Source organism: Leucoraja erinacea, chromosome 36, assembly GCF_028641065.1.
Source record: "Leucoraja erinacea ecotype New England chromosome 36, Leri_hhj_1, whole genome shotgun sequence".
Classification (NCBI taxonomy): Eukaryota; Metazoa; Chordata; class Chondrichthyes; order Rajiformes; family Rajidae; genus Leucoraja; species Leucoraja erinaceus.
Window position 1 is genome coordinate 6,449,144 of NC_073412.1, and position 22,135 is coordinate 6,471,278.

The 22,135-nt window shown below is 51.6% G+C and overlaps 1 protein-coding gene across 1 annotated transcript in view; it reads right to left on the bottom strand.

The window, feature by feature from the left end:
• Positions 1–9,518: 9,518 nt before the first annotated feature.
• igf1ra (insulin-like growth factor 1a receptor) overlaps positions 9,519–22,135 on the bottom strand; it is a 168,827-nt gene continuing 156,210 nt past the window's right edge. The window contains exons 17-21 of the mRNA XM_055662565.1: positions 21,567–21,677; positions 20,537–20,696; positions 19,459–19,588; positions 18,287–18,421; positions 9,519–10,415 (exon numbers count right to left, since the gene is read on the bottom strand). Coding sequence (XP_055518540.1) covers positions 10,043–10,415; positions 18,287–18,421; positions 19,459–19,588; positions 20,537–20,696; positions 21,567–21,677 — 909 coding nt within the window. The 3' untranslated portion in view covers positions 9,519–10,042. The remainder of the gene's footprint in view (positions 10,416–18,286; positions 18,422–19,458; positions 19,589–20,536; positions 20,697–21,566; positions 21,678–22,135) is intronic.

The window sequence follows — 22,135 nt, forward strand, 5'->3', positions numbered from 1 at the left end:
GATGCATTGATAATCCCTTATTTGGTTACAGCAGACAATTAGCAATAACGGACACCATGTCCCGTTATAACGAGGGTTTACTGTAATCAGAATTCTTCCTCTTTTAACAGTGGCAGCAGGAATCCCCAGAAACCAGCTGAGAGCCGAACACAGCCACTCGAACACTGCACACACCGCATTCCACACCTACCTCTTTCCCATCTTTCACCCCACGATCAGTCTGTCAAAGGGCCTCGATCGGAAATGTTGCCGTTCCACGTCTCCATGTTCTCCAGAGATGCTGCTTGATCCGCTGCGTTAGTCCAGGACTTTGAGTTCGAGACACAGCGCAGAGACAGGCCTTTCGGCCCACCGAGTCCACGCTGACCAGCGATCCCTGCAGACTAACAACTATCCTATACACACTAGGGACAATTTACAACGATACCAATTGACCTACAATCCTGTACGTCCTTGGAGTGTGGGAGGAAACCGGAGCACCCGGAGAAAACCCACGCAGGTCACGGGGAGAACGTACAAACTCTGCACAAAAATGAGGCACTTTTTTTAACCTAAGATTTGAGAGTTTCAGACTATGCTGTGTTTCAACAAGATAAATCAAAGGACATGGAATCTTAGATGGAGTCATACCCTGTGGAAACAAACAGGCCCTTTGGCCCAACTTGCCCATATTGACCAACATGTCCCATCTACACTCGTCCCACCTGCCTGCGTTTGGCCCATATTCTTCTCAACGGAATCCAAGGATATGGGGAGAAAGCAGGAACGGGGTACTGATTTTGGATGATCAGCCATGATCATATTGAATGGCGGTGCTGGCTCGAAGGGCCGAATGTCCTACTCCTGCACCTATTGTCTATGTTTCCAAATCTGTCCGATCCATGCATCTGTCTAAATGTTTCTTCAACATCATGATAGTACCTGCCTCAATCACACCTCCTCCAGCAGCTTGTTCTATACACCCACCACCCTGTGTGAAAATGTTGCCCCTCAGGTTCCAATTAAAATTAAATTGTACCTTTTCCTATCTTTAGTTTCCCTCTCCCCGACCTGCAGTTCCGAAACGTCACCTGTCCACGTTCCCCAGAGATGCTGCCTGACCTGCTGAGTTACTCCAGCACTTTGTGTCTATCTTTAATCCATCGCTGTGTGTGGAGTCACCCACAGACAGACTGGGTGAGGTCTATTTAATCACCTTCTCCATCATGGTCTGGTTTGGCTCGGCCACCAAGCACGACACCTAGAGGCTGCAGCGAATCGTCCGATCAGCAGAGAAGGTTATTGGCTGCAACCTGCCCTCCATTGATGAACTGTACACTGCAAGGGCCAGGAAGTGAGCGGGCAAGATCATCTCTGACCCCTCTCACCTTGGCCACAAACTCTTTGAATCACTTCCCTCTGGAAGACGACTCCGGACTGTCAAAGCTGCCACAGCCAGACATAAAAACAGTTTTTATCCACAAGTAGTTGCTCTACTCAACAGCCAAAAATCTGTAGCCTCCCTTTGATCTGGTATGTTGTTGGTTCACATGGTGTTTTATCATTAATGTTTTATTATTATTAATGTTTAGTGTTTTCTGAGTCATTCGTAACTGTCACTGTATGTCATGTTGTTACTTGTGGGCGGAGCACCAAGGCAAATTCCTTGTATGTGAATACTTGGCCAATAAACTTATTCAATCATTCATCCACTCGTAGAAGGAATGGGTGACGTTTTGGGTCGCGATGCTTCTTAAACAGTCCTTGAATCTGGTGTGCGTTTTCATAGAAACATAGAAAATAGGTGCAGGAGTAGGCCATTCGGTCCTTCGAGCCTGCACTGCCATTCAATATGATCATGGTTGATCATCCAACTCAGTATCCTGTACCTGCCTTCTCTCCATACCCCCTGATCCCTTTAGCCACAAGGGCCACATCTAACTCCCTCTTAAATATAGCCAATGAACTGTGGCCTCAACTACCTTCTGTGACAGTGAATTCCACAGATTCACCACTCTCTGTGTGAAAAATGTTTTTCTCATCTCGGTCCTAAAAGACTTCCCCCTTATCCTTAAACTGTGTGACCCCTTGTTCTGGACATCCCCAACATCGGGAACAATCTTCCTGCATCTAGCCTGTCCAACCCCTTAAGAATTTTGTAAGTTTCTATAAGATCCCCCCTCAATCTTCTAAATTCTAGCGAGTACAAGCCGAGTCTATCCAGTCTTTCTTCATATGAAAGTCCTGACATCCCAGGAATCAGTCTGGTGAACCTTCTCTGTACTCCCTCTATGGCAAGACTGTCTTTCACACTTCTATACATTTTTTGGATTTTTTAAAAATCCTTTTTGAGGTGTAGAACGATACCTTATAGGACTTTGGGATGAAGTTAAGGAGAGAGAGACACGTATATGATGATTTTTTTTTGCATACAGATTTTATTTAACTTAAATCTTGTACTGTAACTACTAGAAAAAAGCCAAGTAAGAAGAACCTAGAATTGCTTTAGCTTTAGCCGGTCAAAATAGACAAGTTTTTTCTTTTTTTCCTCTCCAATGAAAAGATTCCATAATATATCGAAATAACAGGAGGAAATTCTTACAACAGAATATACAAAAACATTTGAATTTTTCTTAAACCAATGAATCAAATCTCCATATAAACACAGGAATTGTATGAATCATTTACACGCAGTCTTTTACTTAACAAATTGGCCATCATTACTGCTTAATTATTTAAAAAAAAAAGAGAGAATTGAATAATCAATGTGGGTGTGGGGGGGGGGGACGATGGACCTTGCAAAATGTTATCTAGTGTTCTCATTCCCTGCAGGAGGTAGATCTCTGATCCATTAGCGTCCACAACAAACTGTACAAGCAGGGGCGTTTACTACACAAGGGGCCAGGGGATGTAGATACACTCGATGGAGATAATGAGCAGGAATCAGGGCCATTTCTCCGCCTCTCTCCCGATGTTTTCGGGAACGGCCCGCAATTTGAAGGGCCTTTATGTGCCCCCCAGAGATCAACATGAATCACCTCCGGGTGACGGGATTTGACTGTCCTCTGCTTGCTTGCTATTTGCCACGATCTGAAAGGCCTGGAACCAACCCCTCAGCCAGCCGGCCCGACACAGAGGGCCCAACGCATTGAGCCAACTAACCCTGGAAGTTCTCGCTTGGTCGGAGGCAGCAGCAGGAGTGGGGTGGGGCGGGCTCAGATAGCCGTCCCTTCTTGAGACATCGTCAGTGCAGGACCGAAATCCGATCACTCGGTCAACTTGGAGTGTAAAGGGTTCTCTCCGAAGGCCAACGTGTTGACCATCTACTGGGAGTGACCGAGCATCTACAAACACCATTGGTGACGGTGCTGCCAAGAATGTCGACCTTGCCTGCTGGTGGTTCTGGTGAATTGGCACTGTGCCCCTCTCTAACGTACGTGGTGATGGCAGGGAGGGTGGTGGGGGGGGGGGGGGGGGGGGGGGGGAAAGGGGGGGGGGGGGGGGATGGGTGGGGGGGGGGGGGGGGGGGGGGGGGCCCGGGGAAAGGGGGGGGGGGGGGGGGGCGCCTGACCAATGCAGACTGGACCAGATTAACAAGGTACAAGGCCTGGACATATCACCCAGATATCCAGAAAATGGGTGCACCTTGGATCTCACTCCGGCTTAAAAGTCCGTCACAGGTCAGGTTTTACAGAGGTCGGGATAGACAGAAAATGCCGGTGTCACTCAGCGGGAGAGGCAGCATCTCTGGAGACCTTCGAGACCCTTCCTCCTTCTCCAGAGACGCTGCCTGTCCCGCCGACTTACTCCAGCACTTTGCAAGTGTGAACCAGCATCTGCAGTTCCTTCCCACACAATGATACAGGTCAAGGGGTTTGGTTCTCCCCAAATATATACAATGGACAACTTGAGTAACGGGGAAAGTGGGATCTGGAAAAACAGCTCGGACCACACCGACAGGCCCGTACAGCCGTGTCACGAGTCACACAACCATATTGAAATGAAGTGCTCTACAGAACTGCCAAGATGGCCACAGTGTTAGTGATTAAAAAAAAACAAAAACAAAAAAAATATTTTTGCTATTACAGACGATACTGTAAATCAGACAGTTGAACAAACATTTGTAACCAGTTGCGATCTGAGGATCTGCGGTTTTGGTGAGCAATATGTGCAAAGTGTGAAGGCGGAGGTTGCTGGTTTAGGAGGCCACTGGCTGGGGAAGGCCACCCGCCCGCTAGCTAGCTGCCGGAGATGATTGCACCCTCCCCACTCTGGTGCTGGTTAGTCCCAGACGCTCCGAGCTGCCTCAACCCACCGCCAAGATACCACTCCTCCATAAATGCCCAAGCCTTGCTGCGATGGACCTCCAGGTGGGGGGGTGGCAGAGCTCAGAGAAGTGTGAACCTTCACCCTTCCCGAGTAACTCAGCGGGTCAGGCAGCATCTCTGGAGGACCTTTCAGCTCAAGATCTCTCTCCTGTCAGTCTGGAGAAAGGTCTCGACCAGAAACGTCACCTGCCCATGTTCTCCAGAGAAACATCCTGACCCGCTGAGTTGTGTCGGCACTTTGTGTCATCTCATAACCAACCAGGCTTTTCTCCTGCCCCTCTTATCTTCCACCTTTCAGGTAGCAACTCTACCACTGCCCCCCCCCCCCCCCCCCCCCCCCCAAAGACTAAAGGCTCCCCCCCCCCCCCCATCCTAACCCCCTTGTACAGTAACATCCTCAGTGGGGTTCCTAATTTGTGACCAGAACACAGGTGAAGGTCTCTCCTTGGTGAACACAACCAGTAGCTCATGGTAGATGGGGCAGTGAGGTATTGGGAACTCATGCTGACCTCTAAAGTTGGGACAGGGGTAAGTGGGCGAGCTGCCCAAAACATGGGGGCAACCAGTCTGGGCAATGTGGCTACTGACCTCATCACCTTCATCGCACCCACTGACAACACTGCTGTCGATGCACCAGCCAGATGTGCCTCAATTATAAAACAGAGGACAACTGAGTCGCTAGGCCTCAGCCTCCACCCAGGGCCGAATATGGTGCAGAGACACTTCTGTTGCTAAGAGACACGGCAGAAACCCTTCCTCACCCCAGCCTGGAAGGATCTCTGACCTTTCCACCTCACATAGGGAAACCTACCACACAACAGTGCTATGGGGATGAAGCCATTTTGTAACTGCATTGGCACTGAGCTATAGGCCGGGGAAGGAATGGGGGGAGAGGGGAGGGGGTGAAAGGGCACAAACTAAACAAAAATAAGCCCAACGTTTTGACGGGGAGAAATGTACCAATGTGCAAAATATGCACCATTTGCCATGGTTACCAGCGCTGGTTGCTAGGACAACTCAACCCTGGTAGTTTGGTTTGGAGGTACAGCTTGGATACAGGCCCCCTCGGCACACCGTGGCCGCGCCAACCAGCGATCCCCACGCACTGACACACGAGGGACAATTTAGATCGATACCAAGCCAATTAACCTACAAATGTGTACGTCTTTGGAGTGTGGGAGGAAACTGAAGCATCCGGAGAAACCCCACGGAGGTCCACATAGAGACTCCGTACTGACAAGCACCTGTGGTCAGGATCGAACCGGGGTCTCTGGCGTTGTAAGCGCTTGAGGCAGCAACTCTACCGCTGCGCCACCCTGCTAGATACAACCAACTAGGAACCAGCCAACTGTTGTATGTTCAGCCTCCTTGCAAATGTACCTTCAACCTATGCCCGTGCCAAGCCAGCCAGTGACCTCTGTAAAAAAACAGCAACCAACCCTTCTCCAAAGATTTCTTTAGCATGATGTGGTTTGTGAATTATTGAGGTGTCCCGGATACTGTACTGTCTCTCAGATTGCTGAATGTGAGATGTATTTTATATATAATATATATAAAAAAATAAGAGGTAGATAAATGCTTAAAAATATCAACAAAAAAAAAAAAACCTGCCCCCTTGTCAGGTAACATTTAGAATACAATTCTTCAATCAGTACTGATTTGAATTCAGGCAATTTTACAGTGATTTTAACTGATATTACAAAATAAATTAAAAAAAAATCCTACATAGATTACCTTTTTAATTAACAGAAAATTAAAAATAATGTAATGGGACATGGATAAACGGGAAAGCAAGAACTAATCTAGGAAAGGAATAAGAAAAACAAACTCACTATAATATAACATCTGGTCTCTAATTTCGGTCTCTGATTTGTATTTTTTTTGTTCCTGTACGTAAGTTAACAGCCTTCCAGTCCACGAGGGGAGGGGAGGGGGGGGGTCGTCCTTTGACCGAAAGCTTACCGATAATCGGACGTGTTTGCCGTCCGGTGTTTTAAGGTAGAATAAAGGTTTATCCAGCCCTTATCCAGACGAGCGAATGCTGCTTTCTCCCCCCCCGTGCCGGGAGAGGGGAGAGCGTTTTGGCGCGAGTCGTCATCGGAGGAGGAGACGCCGTTGCGCTCTCGCCCCCGTGCCCGCCGAGCCTACTCGCCGCACGAGACGTGGCAGTGTGGCCTTATGGCGGGAGGTGACATCGCACGCGGGCTTGGGAAGATTCTTTCCCCACTACGAGTAAATTAACCAAACTGTGCCCATTTCTGTTTAGTTGACCTACCCCCCCCCCCCCCCCCCCCCCTCACTCTCTGTCCCGACAGGTAGAATTTTCCGCCTATTTGGCTATTTGAGTACAGGTGACGCCAGACATTTCTCACCAGCGGCGCTGTCGAGTTTGGTGAGCTGGCATTTTGTGTCGAAAGCCATCGTTTCTCCCCGACGATCCTGACACAAAGCCCTTGGCTGTAACTGGTACAACCCCTGATAGGGCCACGGTGGGGGATGTGTGGGCAACTCTGCACTGTCAGGTCCGTTGTCCGAGCGTGGAGCCGTGACAAACAGGACAACGCAGAGTCCCTCTCTGCCACAAAGCCCCTCTCTGGTAACGATCGGAAAAATTAAAGGTGAGAATCCTGGGCAGGAAAGACTTTGCAGCGAAAAACAACGTTGTATTTGACGTCGAGCTGTCAGGATATCGAACCCAGTTTTATCTTTTCTTACAAAAAAAAAAATCCTCGGGTAATTTTTTTGGTGAAAACAAAAAGCAAACAATTTTCTACATATGAACAAAAAAAAAATTTAACATGGAAACACTGAGAAAGACACGTACTAGTATTAAACTGTTTGACCTGAGTATATTTTTTTATCACGCCCTGTACTGACTTAGACGCAAAAGTGTTTCTGTAATCGTTTCGGGGAAGAGAACGCGGGTGTGTGATTTCCCGCGCTGAGCCCGTATAACATGCGGCAGGGCGCAAAGACACGTCTTCCTGCTTGTATGAACTTTTCTCTCAAACAAAAAAAAAAAACTCGAAGGCAGCCAGCCACACAAGGAGGCTACACTTTCGGTACCGATACGAAGAAGAAATAATAGTCGATTGGAACCATTGAATAAAGCGTTCAGAAACTGGTTGAAGGAAACGGAAGGGAGGTCTGGGGTGTTGAGGGGAAGAAAGAGTCATGTCTGGAAGGTAAAGTACATTTCATCCCCAGAGTTAAGGGGGAAAAAAAAAAAATTATAGCAGCTTTTCTTTAAAGACAGGTCGATAATAAATCATAAAGGTTATAAAAGTAACAATGAATATTCAAAGATTAATGGTCAAACATAGAACTGCAAGACCCATTCACTAGAATTCTACTGAAATAGTACTGAGCACATCAGAGAATACTTAGCACTTATCTGCTCCGTTTTTTGTCCTTCTTTGCGCTGGCTGGTTTGGGCCGTCCTCGCAAGGAGCGGCTGCTTGCTCCGTCTGCCTCTCTCTCTCAGCGCCGTGCGAGGCACGAGTCCGCTTCCTCCTCCGCTTCCTCCTCCTCCCCGATGTCGGCAGCGGACTGGGCTCTGACTCGCCTCCCCCTCCCCCCTCCCTCCCCACGAGACCCGGGCCACCACCGGGGATGCTCATCCAAACCTGCCCCCCATGGGCTTGTTGTCAAGGAGTCGACTTAGTCCCGGTGTAGAAAGATGAGGCAGGCTGGTCAATGAGGCAAGTGTGTGAGCGTGTGTGTGTGTGAGCGTGTGTGTGTGAAAATGTCTTGGTGTGTACACACATGGACACTCACAGATTGAACCAACCCTATCAGGTTGGTTCAATGAGACGTGTCGTCTGTATGTGTGTGTGTGTGTGAAAATGTCTTGGTGTGTACACACATGGACACACACAGATTGAACCAACCCTATCAGGTTGGTTCAATGAGACGTGTTCGTGTACGTGTGTGTGTGTGTGTGTCTGCGTGTGTGCACGTGTGCGTCTGTATGTGTGTGTGCGTCTGTGTGTGTGTGTGTGTGAGAATGTCTTGGTCTACACGCACATGGACACACACAGATTGAACAACCCTATCAGGTTTGTTCAATGAGACGTGTGCACCTGTATGTGTGTGCACGTCTGTGTGTGAATCTGTGTGTGTGTGCGTCTGTGCATCCGTGTGTGTGTCTCTGTGTGTGTACGTCTGTGTGTGTGTGTGCATCTGTGTGTGTGTGAATGTATTAGTGTGTATGCACACTCAATGAGACAAATGTGTGTGAATGTATTAGTGTGAACACACTCAAATTGAACATACCCGCCTCACAGAGAAACACTTTTTTTCTTCTGACCCCGCCCTCCCAACGAGTCGAGACACAATTTTCCTAATAGAAACTATTCCGTTTTTCCGTGTTTTGGCAACGTTAGTCAGTGGTGAAAGACGACTGTTTGCAGGAGGCGGCCATGGCCCGAAAGGGGGACTCGTCGCTGGAGCCTCTCCTCCCACAGGCTTCGGCCTTCACCTCCACCCACAGGCTCCGGCCTTCACCTCTACAGGCTTTGGCCTTCACCTCCACCCACAGGCTCCGGCCTTCACCTCCACAGGCTTCGGCCTGCACCTCCACCCACAGGCTCCGGCCTTCACCTCCACCCACAGGCTGCGGCCTTCACCTCCGGCCTTCACCTCCACACACAGGCTGCGGCCTCTCCAGGTTTGCTTTGTGAGCAGCCACAGACACGGGCGCGCGCATCCACATACTTGGCGGCGCGAGGCCTGGCGGTGGTGGCGGCACCAAGGAGCAGAGCCAAGGGCCCGGCAGCATCTCCGCAAAGAGGCGCTCCTCTCTCTCTCTCTGTCTTTCACGCTCAGACTTCAGATATGTTTAGGATGCAGTGCGAGGCCTGGGGCCCAGGACTGCAGGCCAGGAGTTCGGCGAGCCTGCTGCTCAGGCCCGCCCGCTTCAGCATTGTCCGTCAGTCTTATTGTTTTCTTCCCGGGAAAAACTGTTTGCATATGAAATATTGTGGTGACTTGAGATGCAATCTCCCCACCGTGCAGCAATGGCAGTTTTAGATCTACTGAGATACAGTAGGGTTGTATGTGTGTGTGTGTGTGTGTCGGAGTATCTGTCTGCAATGGTGCTGGTCAGTATGCATGTGTGTCTATCTGCATGCATGGGTGAATGCCTGTCTGCACGTGTGCCTTCCGGTGTGTCTGCATGTTTGCGCGTATTTGTTTGCGAGCATGTGTACATGTGTGCATGTATGCACGAGTGTCTTTGCATGTTTGTTTGAGCACAGGCTCGTCTTTGTGTGTGCATATGTATGCAAATCTTTGAATGCTGTTTGTATGCATGCATGCATTTGTGGGTTTGTGTGCGTGTGTATATGGGTGCGTACGTTTGTGCGTGTGCATGTACGTGTGTATGTGTGTGCATGTATGTGTGTGTGCATGTACGCGTGTGTGTGTATATGTGTGTGGATGTATGTGTGCGCGTGAGTGTACGTGTGTATGTGTGTGTGCATGTACGTGTGTATGTGTGTGCATGTATGTGTGTGCATGTACGCGTGTGTGTGTACGTGTGTGGATGTATGTGTGCGCGTGAGTGCATGTATGTGTGTGTGCATGTGTGTGGATGTATGTGTGCGCGTGAGTGCATGTATGTGTGTGTGCATGTACGTGTGTGTGTGTACGTGTGTGGATGTATGTGTGCGCGTGAGTGTACGTATGTATGTGTGCGCATGTATGTATATGTGTGCATGTGTGTGTGCAGGGGATCAGCAGGCTGTGGACTGGGGCAGAGGCAACACCTTCTCGTTCTTCCTGCCGCCGTTCATGTGCGTGTAGGGCTGCCGCTCGTCGAAGCTGCCCCTCAGCACGATGCCAGGGCCGTTCTCCACCTTGTGGCCCGTGTGTTTGTCGGCGGCGGCGGCGTGCTGCAGCATGGAGGACGGGTCGAGAGGCACGCTCTCCATGTTCTCCGTCTCCATGTCAAACTCCTCCTGGTCCCGGCTCTTGCACTCCTCGCTGTAGAAATACGCCACCTCCTTGAAGCCGGGCTCCAGGTCGCCCTTGATGCTCTGGATGATCTCGGTGAAGGAGGGACGCATCTTGGGGTTGTACTGCCAGCTCAAACGCATCAGCTCAAACCTGCCGGTGGGGGGGCAGAGAGCAGAGAGCAGAGGGTCAAGGTGCACCACCCCGGACGATTGCACCACCACAGCCACGCACAATCTCACCCCCCCACCCCACACACTTCCCCCCCCCCCCCTCGCACATCCCCCACCCCACCCCACCCTATACATTCCTCCCCCCCACCCCCCCACACTCCCCTCCCCCACCCACACCTACACACTCCCCCCCCCTCCCAACCCCACCCCACCCCCCTCCCCTCCCCCACACCCCACACTCCCCTCCCCCCACCCCACACACTCCCCTCTCCCCCCACCCACACACACACTCCCCTCCCCCACCCCCCACACTCCCCCCCCCCCACACACTCTCCCACACTCTCTCCCCTCACACTCCTCTCCACCCACACTCCCTCACCCCACACACTCCCCTCCCCCCCTCCCACACACTCCCCTCCCCCACACCTACACACTCCCCTCCCCCACCCCCCACACTCCCCCCCCCCACCCCCACACCCTCCCCTCCCCCCCCCCCCACACTCCCCTCCCCCACCCTCCCCTCCCCCACCCCACACACTCCCCTCCCCCCCACCCTACACACTCCCCCCCCCCCCACACCTACACACTCCCCCCCCCCACCCTACACACTCCCCCTCCCCACACCCTACACACTCCCCTCCCCCACCCCCCACACACACTCCCCTCCCCCCCCCCCACACCCCCCCCCCCACCCCCCCCCTCCCCTCCCCCACACACTCCCCTCCCCCACCCCACACACTCCCCCTCCCCCACCCCACACACTCCCCTCCCCCACCCCCACACTCCCCTCCCCCACAGCCCCCACTCCCCTCCCCCCCCCCCACCCACACTCCCCCCCCCCACCCCACACACTCCCCTCCCCCACCCCACACACTCCCCTCCCCCACCCCACACACTCCCCCTCCTCCCCCCCCCCCACACTCCCCCCCCCCCCCCCCACACACTCCCTCTCCCCCCACCCCACACACCTCCCCTCCCCTCCCCCCAACCCACACTCCCCCCCCACACACCCCCCCCCCCTCCCCCCCCCACCCCCCCCTCCCCCCCCCCCCCCCACACTCCCCTCCCCCCCCCCACACACTCCCCTCCCCCCCCCACACACCTCCCTCCCCCACCCTACACACTCCCCCCCCCACCCTACACTCCCCTCCCCCACCCCACCCCACTCCCCTCCCCCCCACCCCTACACACTCCCCCCCCCACCTCCCCCCCTATACATTCCTCACCCCCCCCCCCCTACCCCTCCCACCCCCCCCCCCCACCCTACACACTCCCCCCCCCCCACCCCCACACACTCCCCCCTCCCCCACAGCTACACACTCCCCTCCCCCCACACACTCCCCTCCCCCACCCCACACACCCCCCCCCCCCCCACTCGCCCACCCCACCCCTATACATTCCTCACCCCCCCCCCACCTCACACACTCCCCTCCCCCCACCCTGCACACTCCCCCCTCCCCCACCCTACACACTCCCCCCCCCCACACCCCCACTCCCACCTCACCGCCAAAGGGGAGGGGAGGGGAGGTGAGTTTAGGGGGACTACAGCAGAGGGCAGGGGTGAGCGTGTGATGACGCTGCCTCTCCCACCGCTGCGGGGGGGGGGGGGGCTGTCGCCATCACCTAGAACATAGACGAGGAAACACTCTCGTGAGTCTGTGAAATTCTCTGCCTCAGAGGGCGGTGGAGGCAGGTTCTCTGGATGCTTTCAAGAGAGAGTTGGACAATGGATCAGCGTTCTGGTCGCGCCCCCCCGTCAGTACCCAGGAAGCCAATGATCCTTCCAGCAGACTAAATTCTACAAGACGACGCCTGAGAGCCAAGTCAAAGAATCCTAGTCATCATCCCAAAGCCGAAAGCAGCAACAACGACCAGCCTCAAGAGCACCTAGCAGTTGGACCTGCTCTCCGAATACTACAACTGAATGTTGAAGGCCTCTCTGCAGCCAAGCAACACCTCATCGAAGTCCTTGCCCACCAACACTCCATTGGCGCCATCTGTCTAATAGATTCAGGGCTGGACATGGCCCCTGCTTGGCCAGCCTTCACAAATGGGGCAGCAGTCCAACCCTTATGTCTTATGAAGAAAGACTGGATAGACTTGGTTTATACTCTCTAGAATTTAGAAGAATGAGAGGGGATCTTATAGAAACTTACAAAATTCTTAAGGGATTGGACAGGCTAGATGCAGGAAGATTGCTCCCGATGTTGGGGAAGTCCAGGACAAGGGGTCACAGCTTAAGGATAAGGGGGAAATCCTTTAAAACCGAGATGAGAATGGCGGTTTTTTCACGCAGAGAGTGGTGAATCTCTGGAACTCTCTGCCACAGAGGGTAGTTGAGGCCAGCCCTTTCATTGGCTATATTTAAGAGGGAGTTGGCCCTTGTGGCTAAGGGGATCAGGGGGTATGGAGAGAAGGCAGGTACGGGATACTGAGTTGGATGATCAGCCATGATCATATTGAATGGCGGTGCAGGCTCAAAGGGCCGAATGGCCTACTCCTGCACCTAATTTCTATGTTTCTATGTTTCTAAAGATAGAGGGGAAAAGATTTAATAGGAATCTGAGGGGTAGCTTTTTCACAGAGGGTGGTGGGTTTATGGAACGAGCTGCCGGGGGAGATCCCATCATTTAAGAAACAGACCAGTACATGGCTAGGATAGGTTTGGAGGGATATGGACCAAACGCAGGCAGGTGGGACTAGTGTAGCTGGGGCATGTTGGCCAGTGTGGGCAAGTTGGGTCGAAGGGCCTGTTTCCGCACTGCATCACTCTGTGAGTCTGTGGCATCTGTTGTAATGTCATCTGAAAACCTATTCGTCATGCCTTGAGCTTTTGTGGTCCTGTTGCCTTGATTCCCACCCAGAGAAAGGCCGTCACAGGAGTGGGTGGTGGAATATACCAACACAAGACAGGGGCCCTGGCCAGCATGCAGGGAAAGACAAACAAGCCCCAGGCAATTCGTCACAAGTTCTAGAGTCAACGGATCAGAATAAGGCCATTCGGCCCATCCAGTCTACTCTGCCAATCGAATAAACATGGGCTGATCTATCTCTCCCTCTCAACCCCATTCTCCTGCCTTCTCCACATAACCCGACACCCAAACACATCAAGTATCTGTCAATCTCCGCTTTAAAAATAGCCAATGACTTGGCCTCCACAGCCGCCTGTGTGGTAGCGAATTCCACAGATTCACCACCCTATGACGCATGAAATTCCTCCTCTTCTCCTCTCTTAAAGGCACCTCCGTTTATTCTGAGGCCGTGACCTCTGGTGCTAGACTCTCCCACTAGTGGAAACATCCTCTCCACGTCTACTCTATCCAGCCCTTTCATTACTCAGTAAGTTTAAATAAGAGACACCCTATCATCCTTCTGAATTCCAGCGAGTGCAGGCCCCAGTGCCATCAGACGCTGAACATAGGTTGTCTTGCTGAGTTGCTCCAGCATTTTGTGTCTATCTTCGGTGTAAACCAGCATCTGCAGTTCCTTGGTGGACAAAAGTGCTGGAGAAACTCAGCGGGTGAGGCAGCATCTATGGAGCGAAGGAAATAGGCGACGTTTTTCAGGCCGAAACCCTTCTTCAGACTGATGTAGGGTGGAGGGGAAGAAAAGGAAGAGGAGGAGCCCGAGGGCTGAGGGAGAGCTGAGAAGGGGAGGAGACAGCAAGGGCTACCGGAAATTGGAGAATTCAATGTTTATGCCGCTAGGGTGCAGACTGCCCAAGCGGAATATGAGGTGCTGCTGTTCCAATTTCCAGTAGCGCTCACTCTGGCCATGGAGGAGGCCCAGGACAGAGAGTCCACCTTCGATTTTCCAGCATCTGCAGTTCCTTCCTAAGCTAATGTTAGACACCAGTCATCAAGCAAGCCTCTCTGCTGTGCTGGCTGTGTACTCTGTGTCCCCTGGGCTCTGAAATGAATCTCCATGTTATATCGGCGTGACATCAAGCAGAGACGTCAGAGAGCTCAGTAAGGGAAGGCATGCGAGAGGCCTGGGTATGTTACAGACAGCACGGTGCTGCTCCACCAAGATGCTACCGGGAGACAGCCCTTTAAAGGGCAGCGCTCATATCCTTCAACGCACACCTCCCCGCCTTGCCTGGCCACAACAGGATGGGCAGCCACTCTACAACTGATGACTAGCCGGTTGCAAGATAGAAAATAGGTGCAGGAGGAGGCCATTCAGCCCGTCGAGCCAGCACCGCCATTCAATATAGCGTAGGAATACAAGGTTAATTCCCGGGATGGCGGGACTGTCATATGCTGAGAGAATGGAGCGGCTGTGGACTTGTACACTCTGTGGAGTTTAGAAGGATGAGAGGATATCTCATTGAAACATATAAGATTGTTAAGGGTTTGGACACGCTAGAGGCAGGAAACATGTTCCCGATGTTCGGGGAGTCCAGAACCAGGGGCCACACACAGTTTAAGAATAAGGGGTAAGCCATTTAGGACGGATACAAGGAAACACTTTTTCTCATAGAGAGTGGTGAGTCTGTGGAGGCCGGTTCTCTGGATGCTTTCAAGAGAGAGCTGGATAGGGCTCTTAAAAATAGCGGAGTCAGGGGATATGGGGAAAAGGCAGGAACGGGGTACTGATTGGGGATGATCAGCCATGATCACATTGAATGGCGGTGCTGGCTCGAAGGGTCAAATGGCCAACTCCTGCACCTATTGTCTATTGTCTAAGATCATAAGGAATAGGAGTCGAATTAGGCCATTCGGCCCATCAAGTCTACTCCACCATTCAATCATGGCTGATCTATCTCTCAGTGAGTGCGGCATACAGGCGCAGCGGTAGAGTTGCTGCCTTACAGTGCTTGCAGCGCCAGAGTCCTGGGTTCTATCCTGACTCCTGTTACTGTCTGTACTGAGTTTGCACGTTCTCCTCCGAGATCTTCGGTTTCCACCCCACACTCCAAAGACGTGCAGGTTTGTAGGTCAATTGGCTCGGTGTATGTGTAAATTGTCCCTGGTGTGTGTAGGGCAGTGTTAGCGTACAGGGATCGCTGGTCAGTGCAGCCTCTGCGGGTCGAAGGGCCTGTTTCCCTGCTGTATCTCTAAACTAAACTAAACCAAACACTCCAGGAGCCTGGGGCTCCAATACTGGGATAAAATGACAGGTTAAATGTGCAGCAAACTCCTGGGGAAAATCAGGAATGATAGATTTGATGATACAGCAATTTAATTTTAGAATAATAGGTGCAGATTAATTGCTGGTTTTTTATAAGTGACAGTAATTCCTGAAATACTCACCAATTTTACAGTCAGGAATTTGATTTGCTGCTTTCTGTAAGATTGCCAACATGGTCAAATTAAATTCCTCTACTTTCCCACTACAAGCTATCGGCTACAAGGCAAACTCGGAGCTGTAACACGCTGGATTTTGTCTGTCAACCTCCATTCCCCAACCCGGCACACACTGAGAATAGACAAGGGTCTGCTCTTCCGAGACACAGGGTGACACTGTGGCCGGGAAACAAGGAGAAGGACGATAGACCATAGGTGCAGGAACAGGCCATTCAGCCCTTCGAGCCAGCACCGCCATTCAATATGTTCATGGCTGATCATCCACAATCAGTACCCCGTTCCTGCCTTTTCTCCCCATATCCCCTGACTCCGCTATCTTTAAGAGCCCTATCTAGCTCTCTCTTGAAAGCATCCAGAGAACCGGCCTCCACTGTCCTCTGAGGCAGAGAATTCCACAGACTCACCACTCTCTGTGAGAAAAAGTGTTTCCTCGTCTCCGTTCTAAATGGCTTACCCTTTATTCTTAAACTGTGTGTGTGGCCCCTGGTTCTGGACTCCCCACAACATCGGGAACATCGGGAGAGAGGACAAGGAAAAGAAAGGTTGGTAGAGAGGCACAGAAAGGGAGAGCGTGCAGGTTCAGTTTAGTGATAACAGCGTTTAAATAGGCCCTTCGGCCCATCGAGTCCGTGCCGGCTGCTGATCACCTGTTCACACTAGTCCCATCCTACACACCAAGGACAACTTACAGAAGCCAATTAACCCACAGACACGCACGGCTTTGGGACGTGGGGGGGAAACCGGAGCACCCGGAGGAAACCCACGAGGTCACGGGGTGAACACGCAAACTCCACACCGACAGCACCCGCTGTCAGTCTCGAACCCGGTTCTCTGGCGTTGAGCTAAGCAGTGAGCCAGTCCCATATCCCTCTCAAGCCTTCAACACCATATAGATGTTCAGATGCCTATTGAAAGGCAGGCCCCGGACTCTATTCCTAGGACCTCGGGAGCATGAGGGGTGATCTTATAGAGGTGTACAATATCATGAGAGGAATAGATCGGGCAAATGTACAGAGTCTCTTGCCCAGAGTAGGGGAATCGAGGGCCAGAAGATATAGGCTATAGGTGAGGGAAGGGGGGAGATTTAATAGGAACCTGAGGGGTAACTTATTCACACAAAAGGGTGGTGGGTGTATGGAACAAGGTGCTGGAGGAGGTAGTTGAGGCTGGGACTATCGCAACATTTAGACAGGTACATGAATGTAGATTAGTGTGTTAGTGCTATGTATATATATATGTTACCGCACAGATTTTGCATGTTGCACATTCCTTATGCCACTCAAGACTGCTGATCCGCTTGGTAGCGAGGTCTCTCTCTCCCTCTCTAGTTAGACTAGCTGAATGCATGGAGATGAAAGCACCCAGTGTTTCCTCCACAGAGTTGCTAATAAAAGACTATGGATTCTAATCACTATGTGTGCGTCTGATCATTTCAACACTGGATAGGACGGTGTTTAAGAAGGAACTGCAGATGCTGGAAAATCGAAGGTAGACAAAAGTGCTGGAGAAACTCAGCAGGTGCAGCAGCATCTATGGAGCGAAGGAAATAGGCAACGTTTCGGGTCGAAACCCAAAGGAAACCCTCCGAAACCCTCCATAACCATCAGTAGACAAAAATGTTGGAGTAACTCAGCGAGTCAGGCAGCATCTATGGAGCGAAGGAAATAGGCAACGTTTCGTCCCGAAACCCTTCGGGTTTCGACCCGAAACGTTGCCTATTTCCTTTGGGTTTCGGCCTGAAACGTTGCCTATTTCCTTCGCTCCATAGATGCTGCTGCACCCGCTGAGTTTCTCCAGCACTTTTGTCTTCAATGTATAGGACAGGTATGGGCCAACTGCAGGGCAGGTGGGACTAGTGTAGATGGGGCGTGTTGGTCGGTGTGGTCGAAGGGCCTGTTCCCACGCTGTATGACTCCATGAAGTTCATACAGCGTCTGAGGTCCATCTGAGGAAGGACATTATTGCCATAGAGGGAGTGCAGAGACGGTTCACCAGACTGATTCCTGGGATGTCAGGACTGTCTTATGAAGAAAGACTGGATAGACTTGGTTTATACTCTCTAGAATTTAGGAGATTGAGAGGGGATCTTATAGAAACTTACAGCATTTCTTAAGGGGTTGGACAGGCTAGATGCAGGAAGATTGTTCCCGATGTTAGGGAAGTCCAGGACAAGGGGTCACAGCTTAAGGATAAGGGGGAAATCCTTTAAAACCGAGATGAGAAGAACTTTTTTCACACAGAGAGTGGTGAATCTCTGGAACTCTCTGCCACAGAGGGTAGTTGAGGCCACAGTTCATTGGCTATATTTAAGAGGGAGTTAGATGTGGCCCTTGTGGCTAAGGGGATCAGAGGGTATGGAGAGAAGGCAGGTACGGGATACTGAGTTGGATGATCAGCCATGATCATATTGAATGGCGGTGCAGGCTCGAAGGGCCGAATGGCCTACTCCTGCACCTAATTTCTATGTTTCTATGTTCCCACGTGACTGCAGCCACACGTAGACCCCGTCCCCCGTCCCCGCCGATGTTGAGGTGTGACTCACAGGCTGTCAGGGCAGGATTCTTGCCGCTCCAGTAAGCCGCCCTCCATGACGAAACGCAGCACTTGCTCGTTAGACATGCCCTGGTACGGCTGTTCTGCCAGCGTGGCAATCTCCCACAGCACCACGCCAAACGACCTGCATGGGGCAAAAAAACAAACGCCCGTCATTTCCGCTGTGTCGGAGGGAACGAGAGCACATCAGCGCCTCTACTTCCTGAGAAGATTACGAAGAGTCGGTTTGTCAAGGAGGACTCTCTCGAACTTCTACAGGTGCACAGTCGAGCGCATGCTGACCGGTTGCATCGTGGCTTGGTTCGGCAACTTGAGCGCCCAGGAGCGGAAAAGACTACAAAAAGTAGTAAACACTGCCCAGTCCATCATCGGCTCTGACCTTCCTTCCATCGAGGGGATCTATCGCAGTCGCTGCCTCAAAAAGGCTGGCAGTATCATCAAAGACCCACACCATCCCGGCCACACACTCATCTTCCCGCTACCTTCAGGTAGAAGGTACAGGAGCCTGAAGACTGCAACAACCAGGTTCAGGAATAGCTACTTCCCCACAGCCATCAGGCTATTAAACCTGGCTCGGACAAAACTCTGATTATTAATAACCACTTTCTGTTATTTGCACTTTACCAGTTTATTTATACACGTGTGTGTATATTTATATCATATAACCATATAACAATTACAGTACGGAAACAGGCCATCTCGACCCTTCTAGTCCGTGCCGAACACATAATCTCCCCTAGTCCCATATACCTGCGCTCAGACCATAACCCTCCATTCCCTTCCCATCCATATAACTATCCAATTTATTTTTAAATGATAAAAACGAACCTGCCTCCACCACCTTCACTGGAAGCTCATTCCACACAGCTACCACTGGTAGTAGATATCATGGTATATGGACACACTGATCTGTTTTGTAGTAAATGTCTACTATGTTCGGTGTGCTGAAGCAAAGTGAGCTGATATGTCGGTCAATGATGCTGGCAGTCGCCGAAAAATTTGCCAAGTGGGACAGGCCCTTTACTCCTCTCCTCAACTCCTCTAGTTATGTTTCACTTTCCCCGCACTCTCTGTCTGAAGGAGGGGCTCGTCGCATTGCCCGTGTCAGAGAGCAGCTGTTAGTAGGCGGGATTAATACAGAGAGCGCGCGCGCGGACCCACCAGACATCAGAGTGCGTGGTGAAAACTCCGTCTTTCAGGGATTCGGGCGACATCCAGCGGACGGGGAGAAGCCCCTTGCCTCCTTTGCGGTAATAATCCGTCTCGTAGATGTCCCGGGTCATCCCAAAGTCTGTGAGGAAAGGAAGAACACTTGAGAACGATGTGAAACGAAACAAAAACCGTTGGAATAAATCAGCGTCTCCGGAGAACAAGAAACCGCAGGTTCTGGTTTACAAAATGGATGAATAGGTTTATTGGCCAAGTGTGTTCACATACAAGGAATTTGCCTTGGTGCTCCGCTCGCAAGTAACATAGAAACATAGATAATAGGTGCAGGAGTAGGCCATTCAATATGATCATGGCTGATCATCCAACTCAGTATCCCATCCCTGCCTTCTCGCCAAACCCCCTGATCCCTTTAGCCACAAGGGCCACATCTATCTCCCTCTTAAATATAGCCAATGAACTGTGGCCTCAACTACCTTCTGTGGCAGAGAATTCCAGAGATTCACCACTCTCTGTGTGAAAAATGTTTTTCTCATCTCGGTCCTAAAAGACTTCCCCCTTATCCTTAAACTGTGTGACCCCTTTTCTGGACTTCCCCAACATCGGGAACAATCTTTCTGCATCTGTCCTGTCCAACCCCTTAAGAATTTTGTAAGTTTCTATAAGATCCCCCCCTCAATCTTCTAAATTCTAGCGAGTACAAGCCGAGTCTATCCAGTCTTTCTTCATATGAAAGTCCTGGGTGGGGGTAAGGAGGGGGGAGCGGGTAAACGGGGAACTCATGGATGGGAGATGTGTGTACAAAGCAGATGAAAGGGTGTCAGGGATTACAAGGAGAAGGCAGGAGAATGGGATTGAGAGGGAAAGATGGATCAGCCATGATTGAATGGGGGCGTGGACTCGATGGGCCGAATGGCCTAATTCTGCTTCCATGGCTTATGAAGTTATGAAAGGAAGGGAGTGAACGGGGGAGTTAGGTGTGATGAATGGGGATGGGGTTGGGGGGGCCACAGGGAAGAAGCAGGGCGTTACTGGCGGTTGGGGAACGCAGCGCTCACAGAGGGGGACTCACCTCCAATCTTCACCGTGTAGTCTTCTGCCACCATGCAGTTACGGGCGGCCAAATCCCGGTGAACAAACTTGTTGGCGTTCAGGTAGGACATGCCGTCTGCAATCTCGCCCGCCATCTGGGTCATCTTCTTCAGGGTGGGGGGAGGTTGGCCAGGGTTATTCTGTGGGGACGGACGACATTAAACCTGTTGGCTTAGAGCAGCGGTGGGCAACCTCGTTCTGCATAGGGGGGCCGGGACGTGTGTCTGTGAGCGGAGGGCGGGCCACATCTATCACGTGTTCACACGGATCCCGTCCCCGTCCCACCCCGGATGGCAGGCAGGCATCAAATCACGTTTTCGCAGAAGGTGGACAAAAATGCTGGAGAAACTCAGCGGGTGAAGCAACCTCGTGCATGTCTCACCCGCTGAGTTTCTCCAGCATTTTTTGTCCGCCTTCGATTTTTCCAGCATCTGCAGTTCCTTCTTAAACGTGTTCACAGAAGGTGCGCGGATGTGATGATTTTACGCGGGATGCGGTACAGACAGAGCTCGGCGCTCTCGATGAATACGGGGAAAAACATCCGCCTGCGGGCCGGATGATTTCCAGGTAACGGGCCACATCCGTAGGTTGCTCCGAGCTCTGAACCTCAAAAGATTATGTTATTATTCGTTATTTGCGCTATATTTTGTTATTTATCGAACTTTTTCTTTTCTCTTCCCCCGTTATGTACAATGTTTACATATCACATCTTCTGTTCTGCTGCAGCGAGTAAGAATTTCATTGTCCCATCCGGGACATATGAGAATAAAACACTCTTGAGTCAACTCTCTCTTGACTCTCCAGAGATGCTGCCTGTCCCGCTGAGTTACACCAGCATTTTGTGTCTATCTTCGATTTAAACCTGCACCTGCAGTTCTTCCCCACACACTGCTATCCACCTCACAGGTGGCCCTCGGACAATCCTTGATTGGACTTTGCTGGCTTTACCTTGCACTAAACGTTATTCTATTGGCACACGTGACAATAAACTAAACCGCCAGGACACTCACCTCTGCATCGGGCCGGAGTGAACGCAGGTAGCTCTTCAGGTCACCACGGGTCATTAGCTCCATGATCACCAAGGTAGGCTGGCCCTGGGATACCACACCAAGCAGACGGACCTGAGGGGGAAAGCAGACACCGGGTCAGCGGAGATGGGGCTTGGACGACCTCTGGTTGGGTTACATAAAGGGCCCTGTCCCACTATACGAGTTTACAAAAGAGCTCTCCCGAGTTTTAAAAAAAAATCAGACTCGTGGAAGCACGTGGAATGTACGTAGCGGGTACGTCGGAGCTCGGGGACGTCTCTTAGCGGCTCGTAACGCTAACGGCGGGTACTCGGGAAACGCGGTAAGCTTATACAGTTTTTTCAATAGTGTCCACGAGAGCCCCGAGTACCTACGAGCGGGTATTGCCGACATACTCCGAGTTCGAATCAGGGCAAACTCGGGAGAACTCTTGAATTACCTCGTACAGTGGGACAGGCCCCTTAGCCATCGAGGATCGGTTTACTACATTATATGTCAATGCGGGCTGGTTCCTGCTATTTCACAGCCGAGCCCAACATTGTATACAGTAT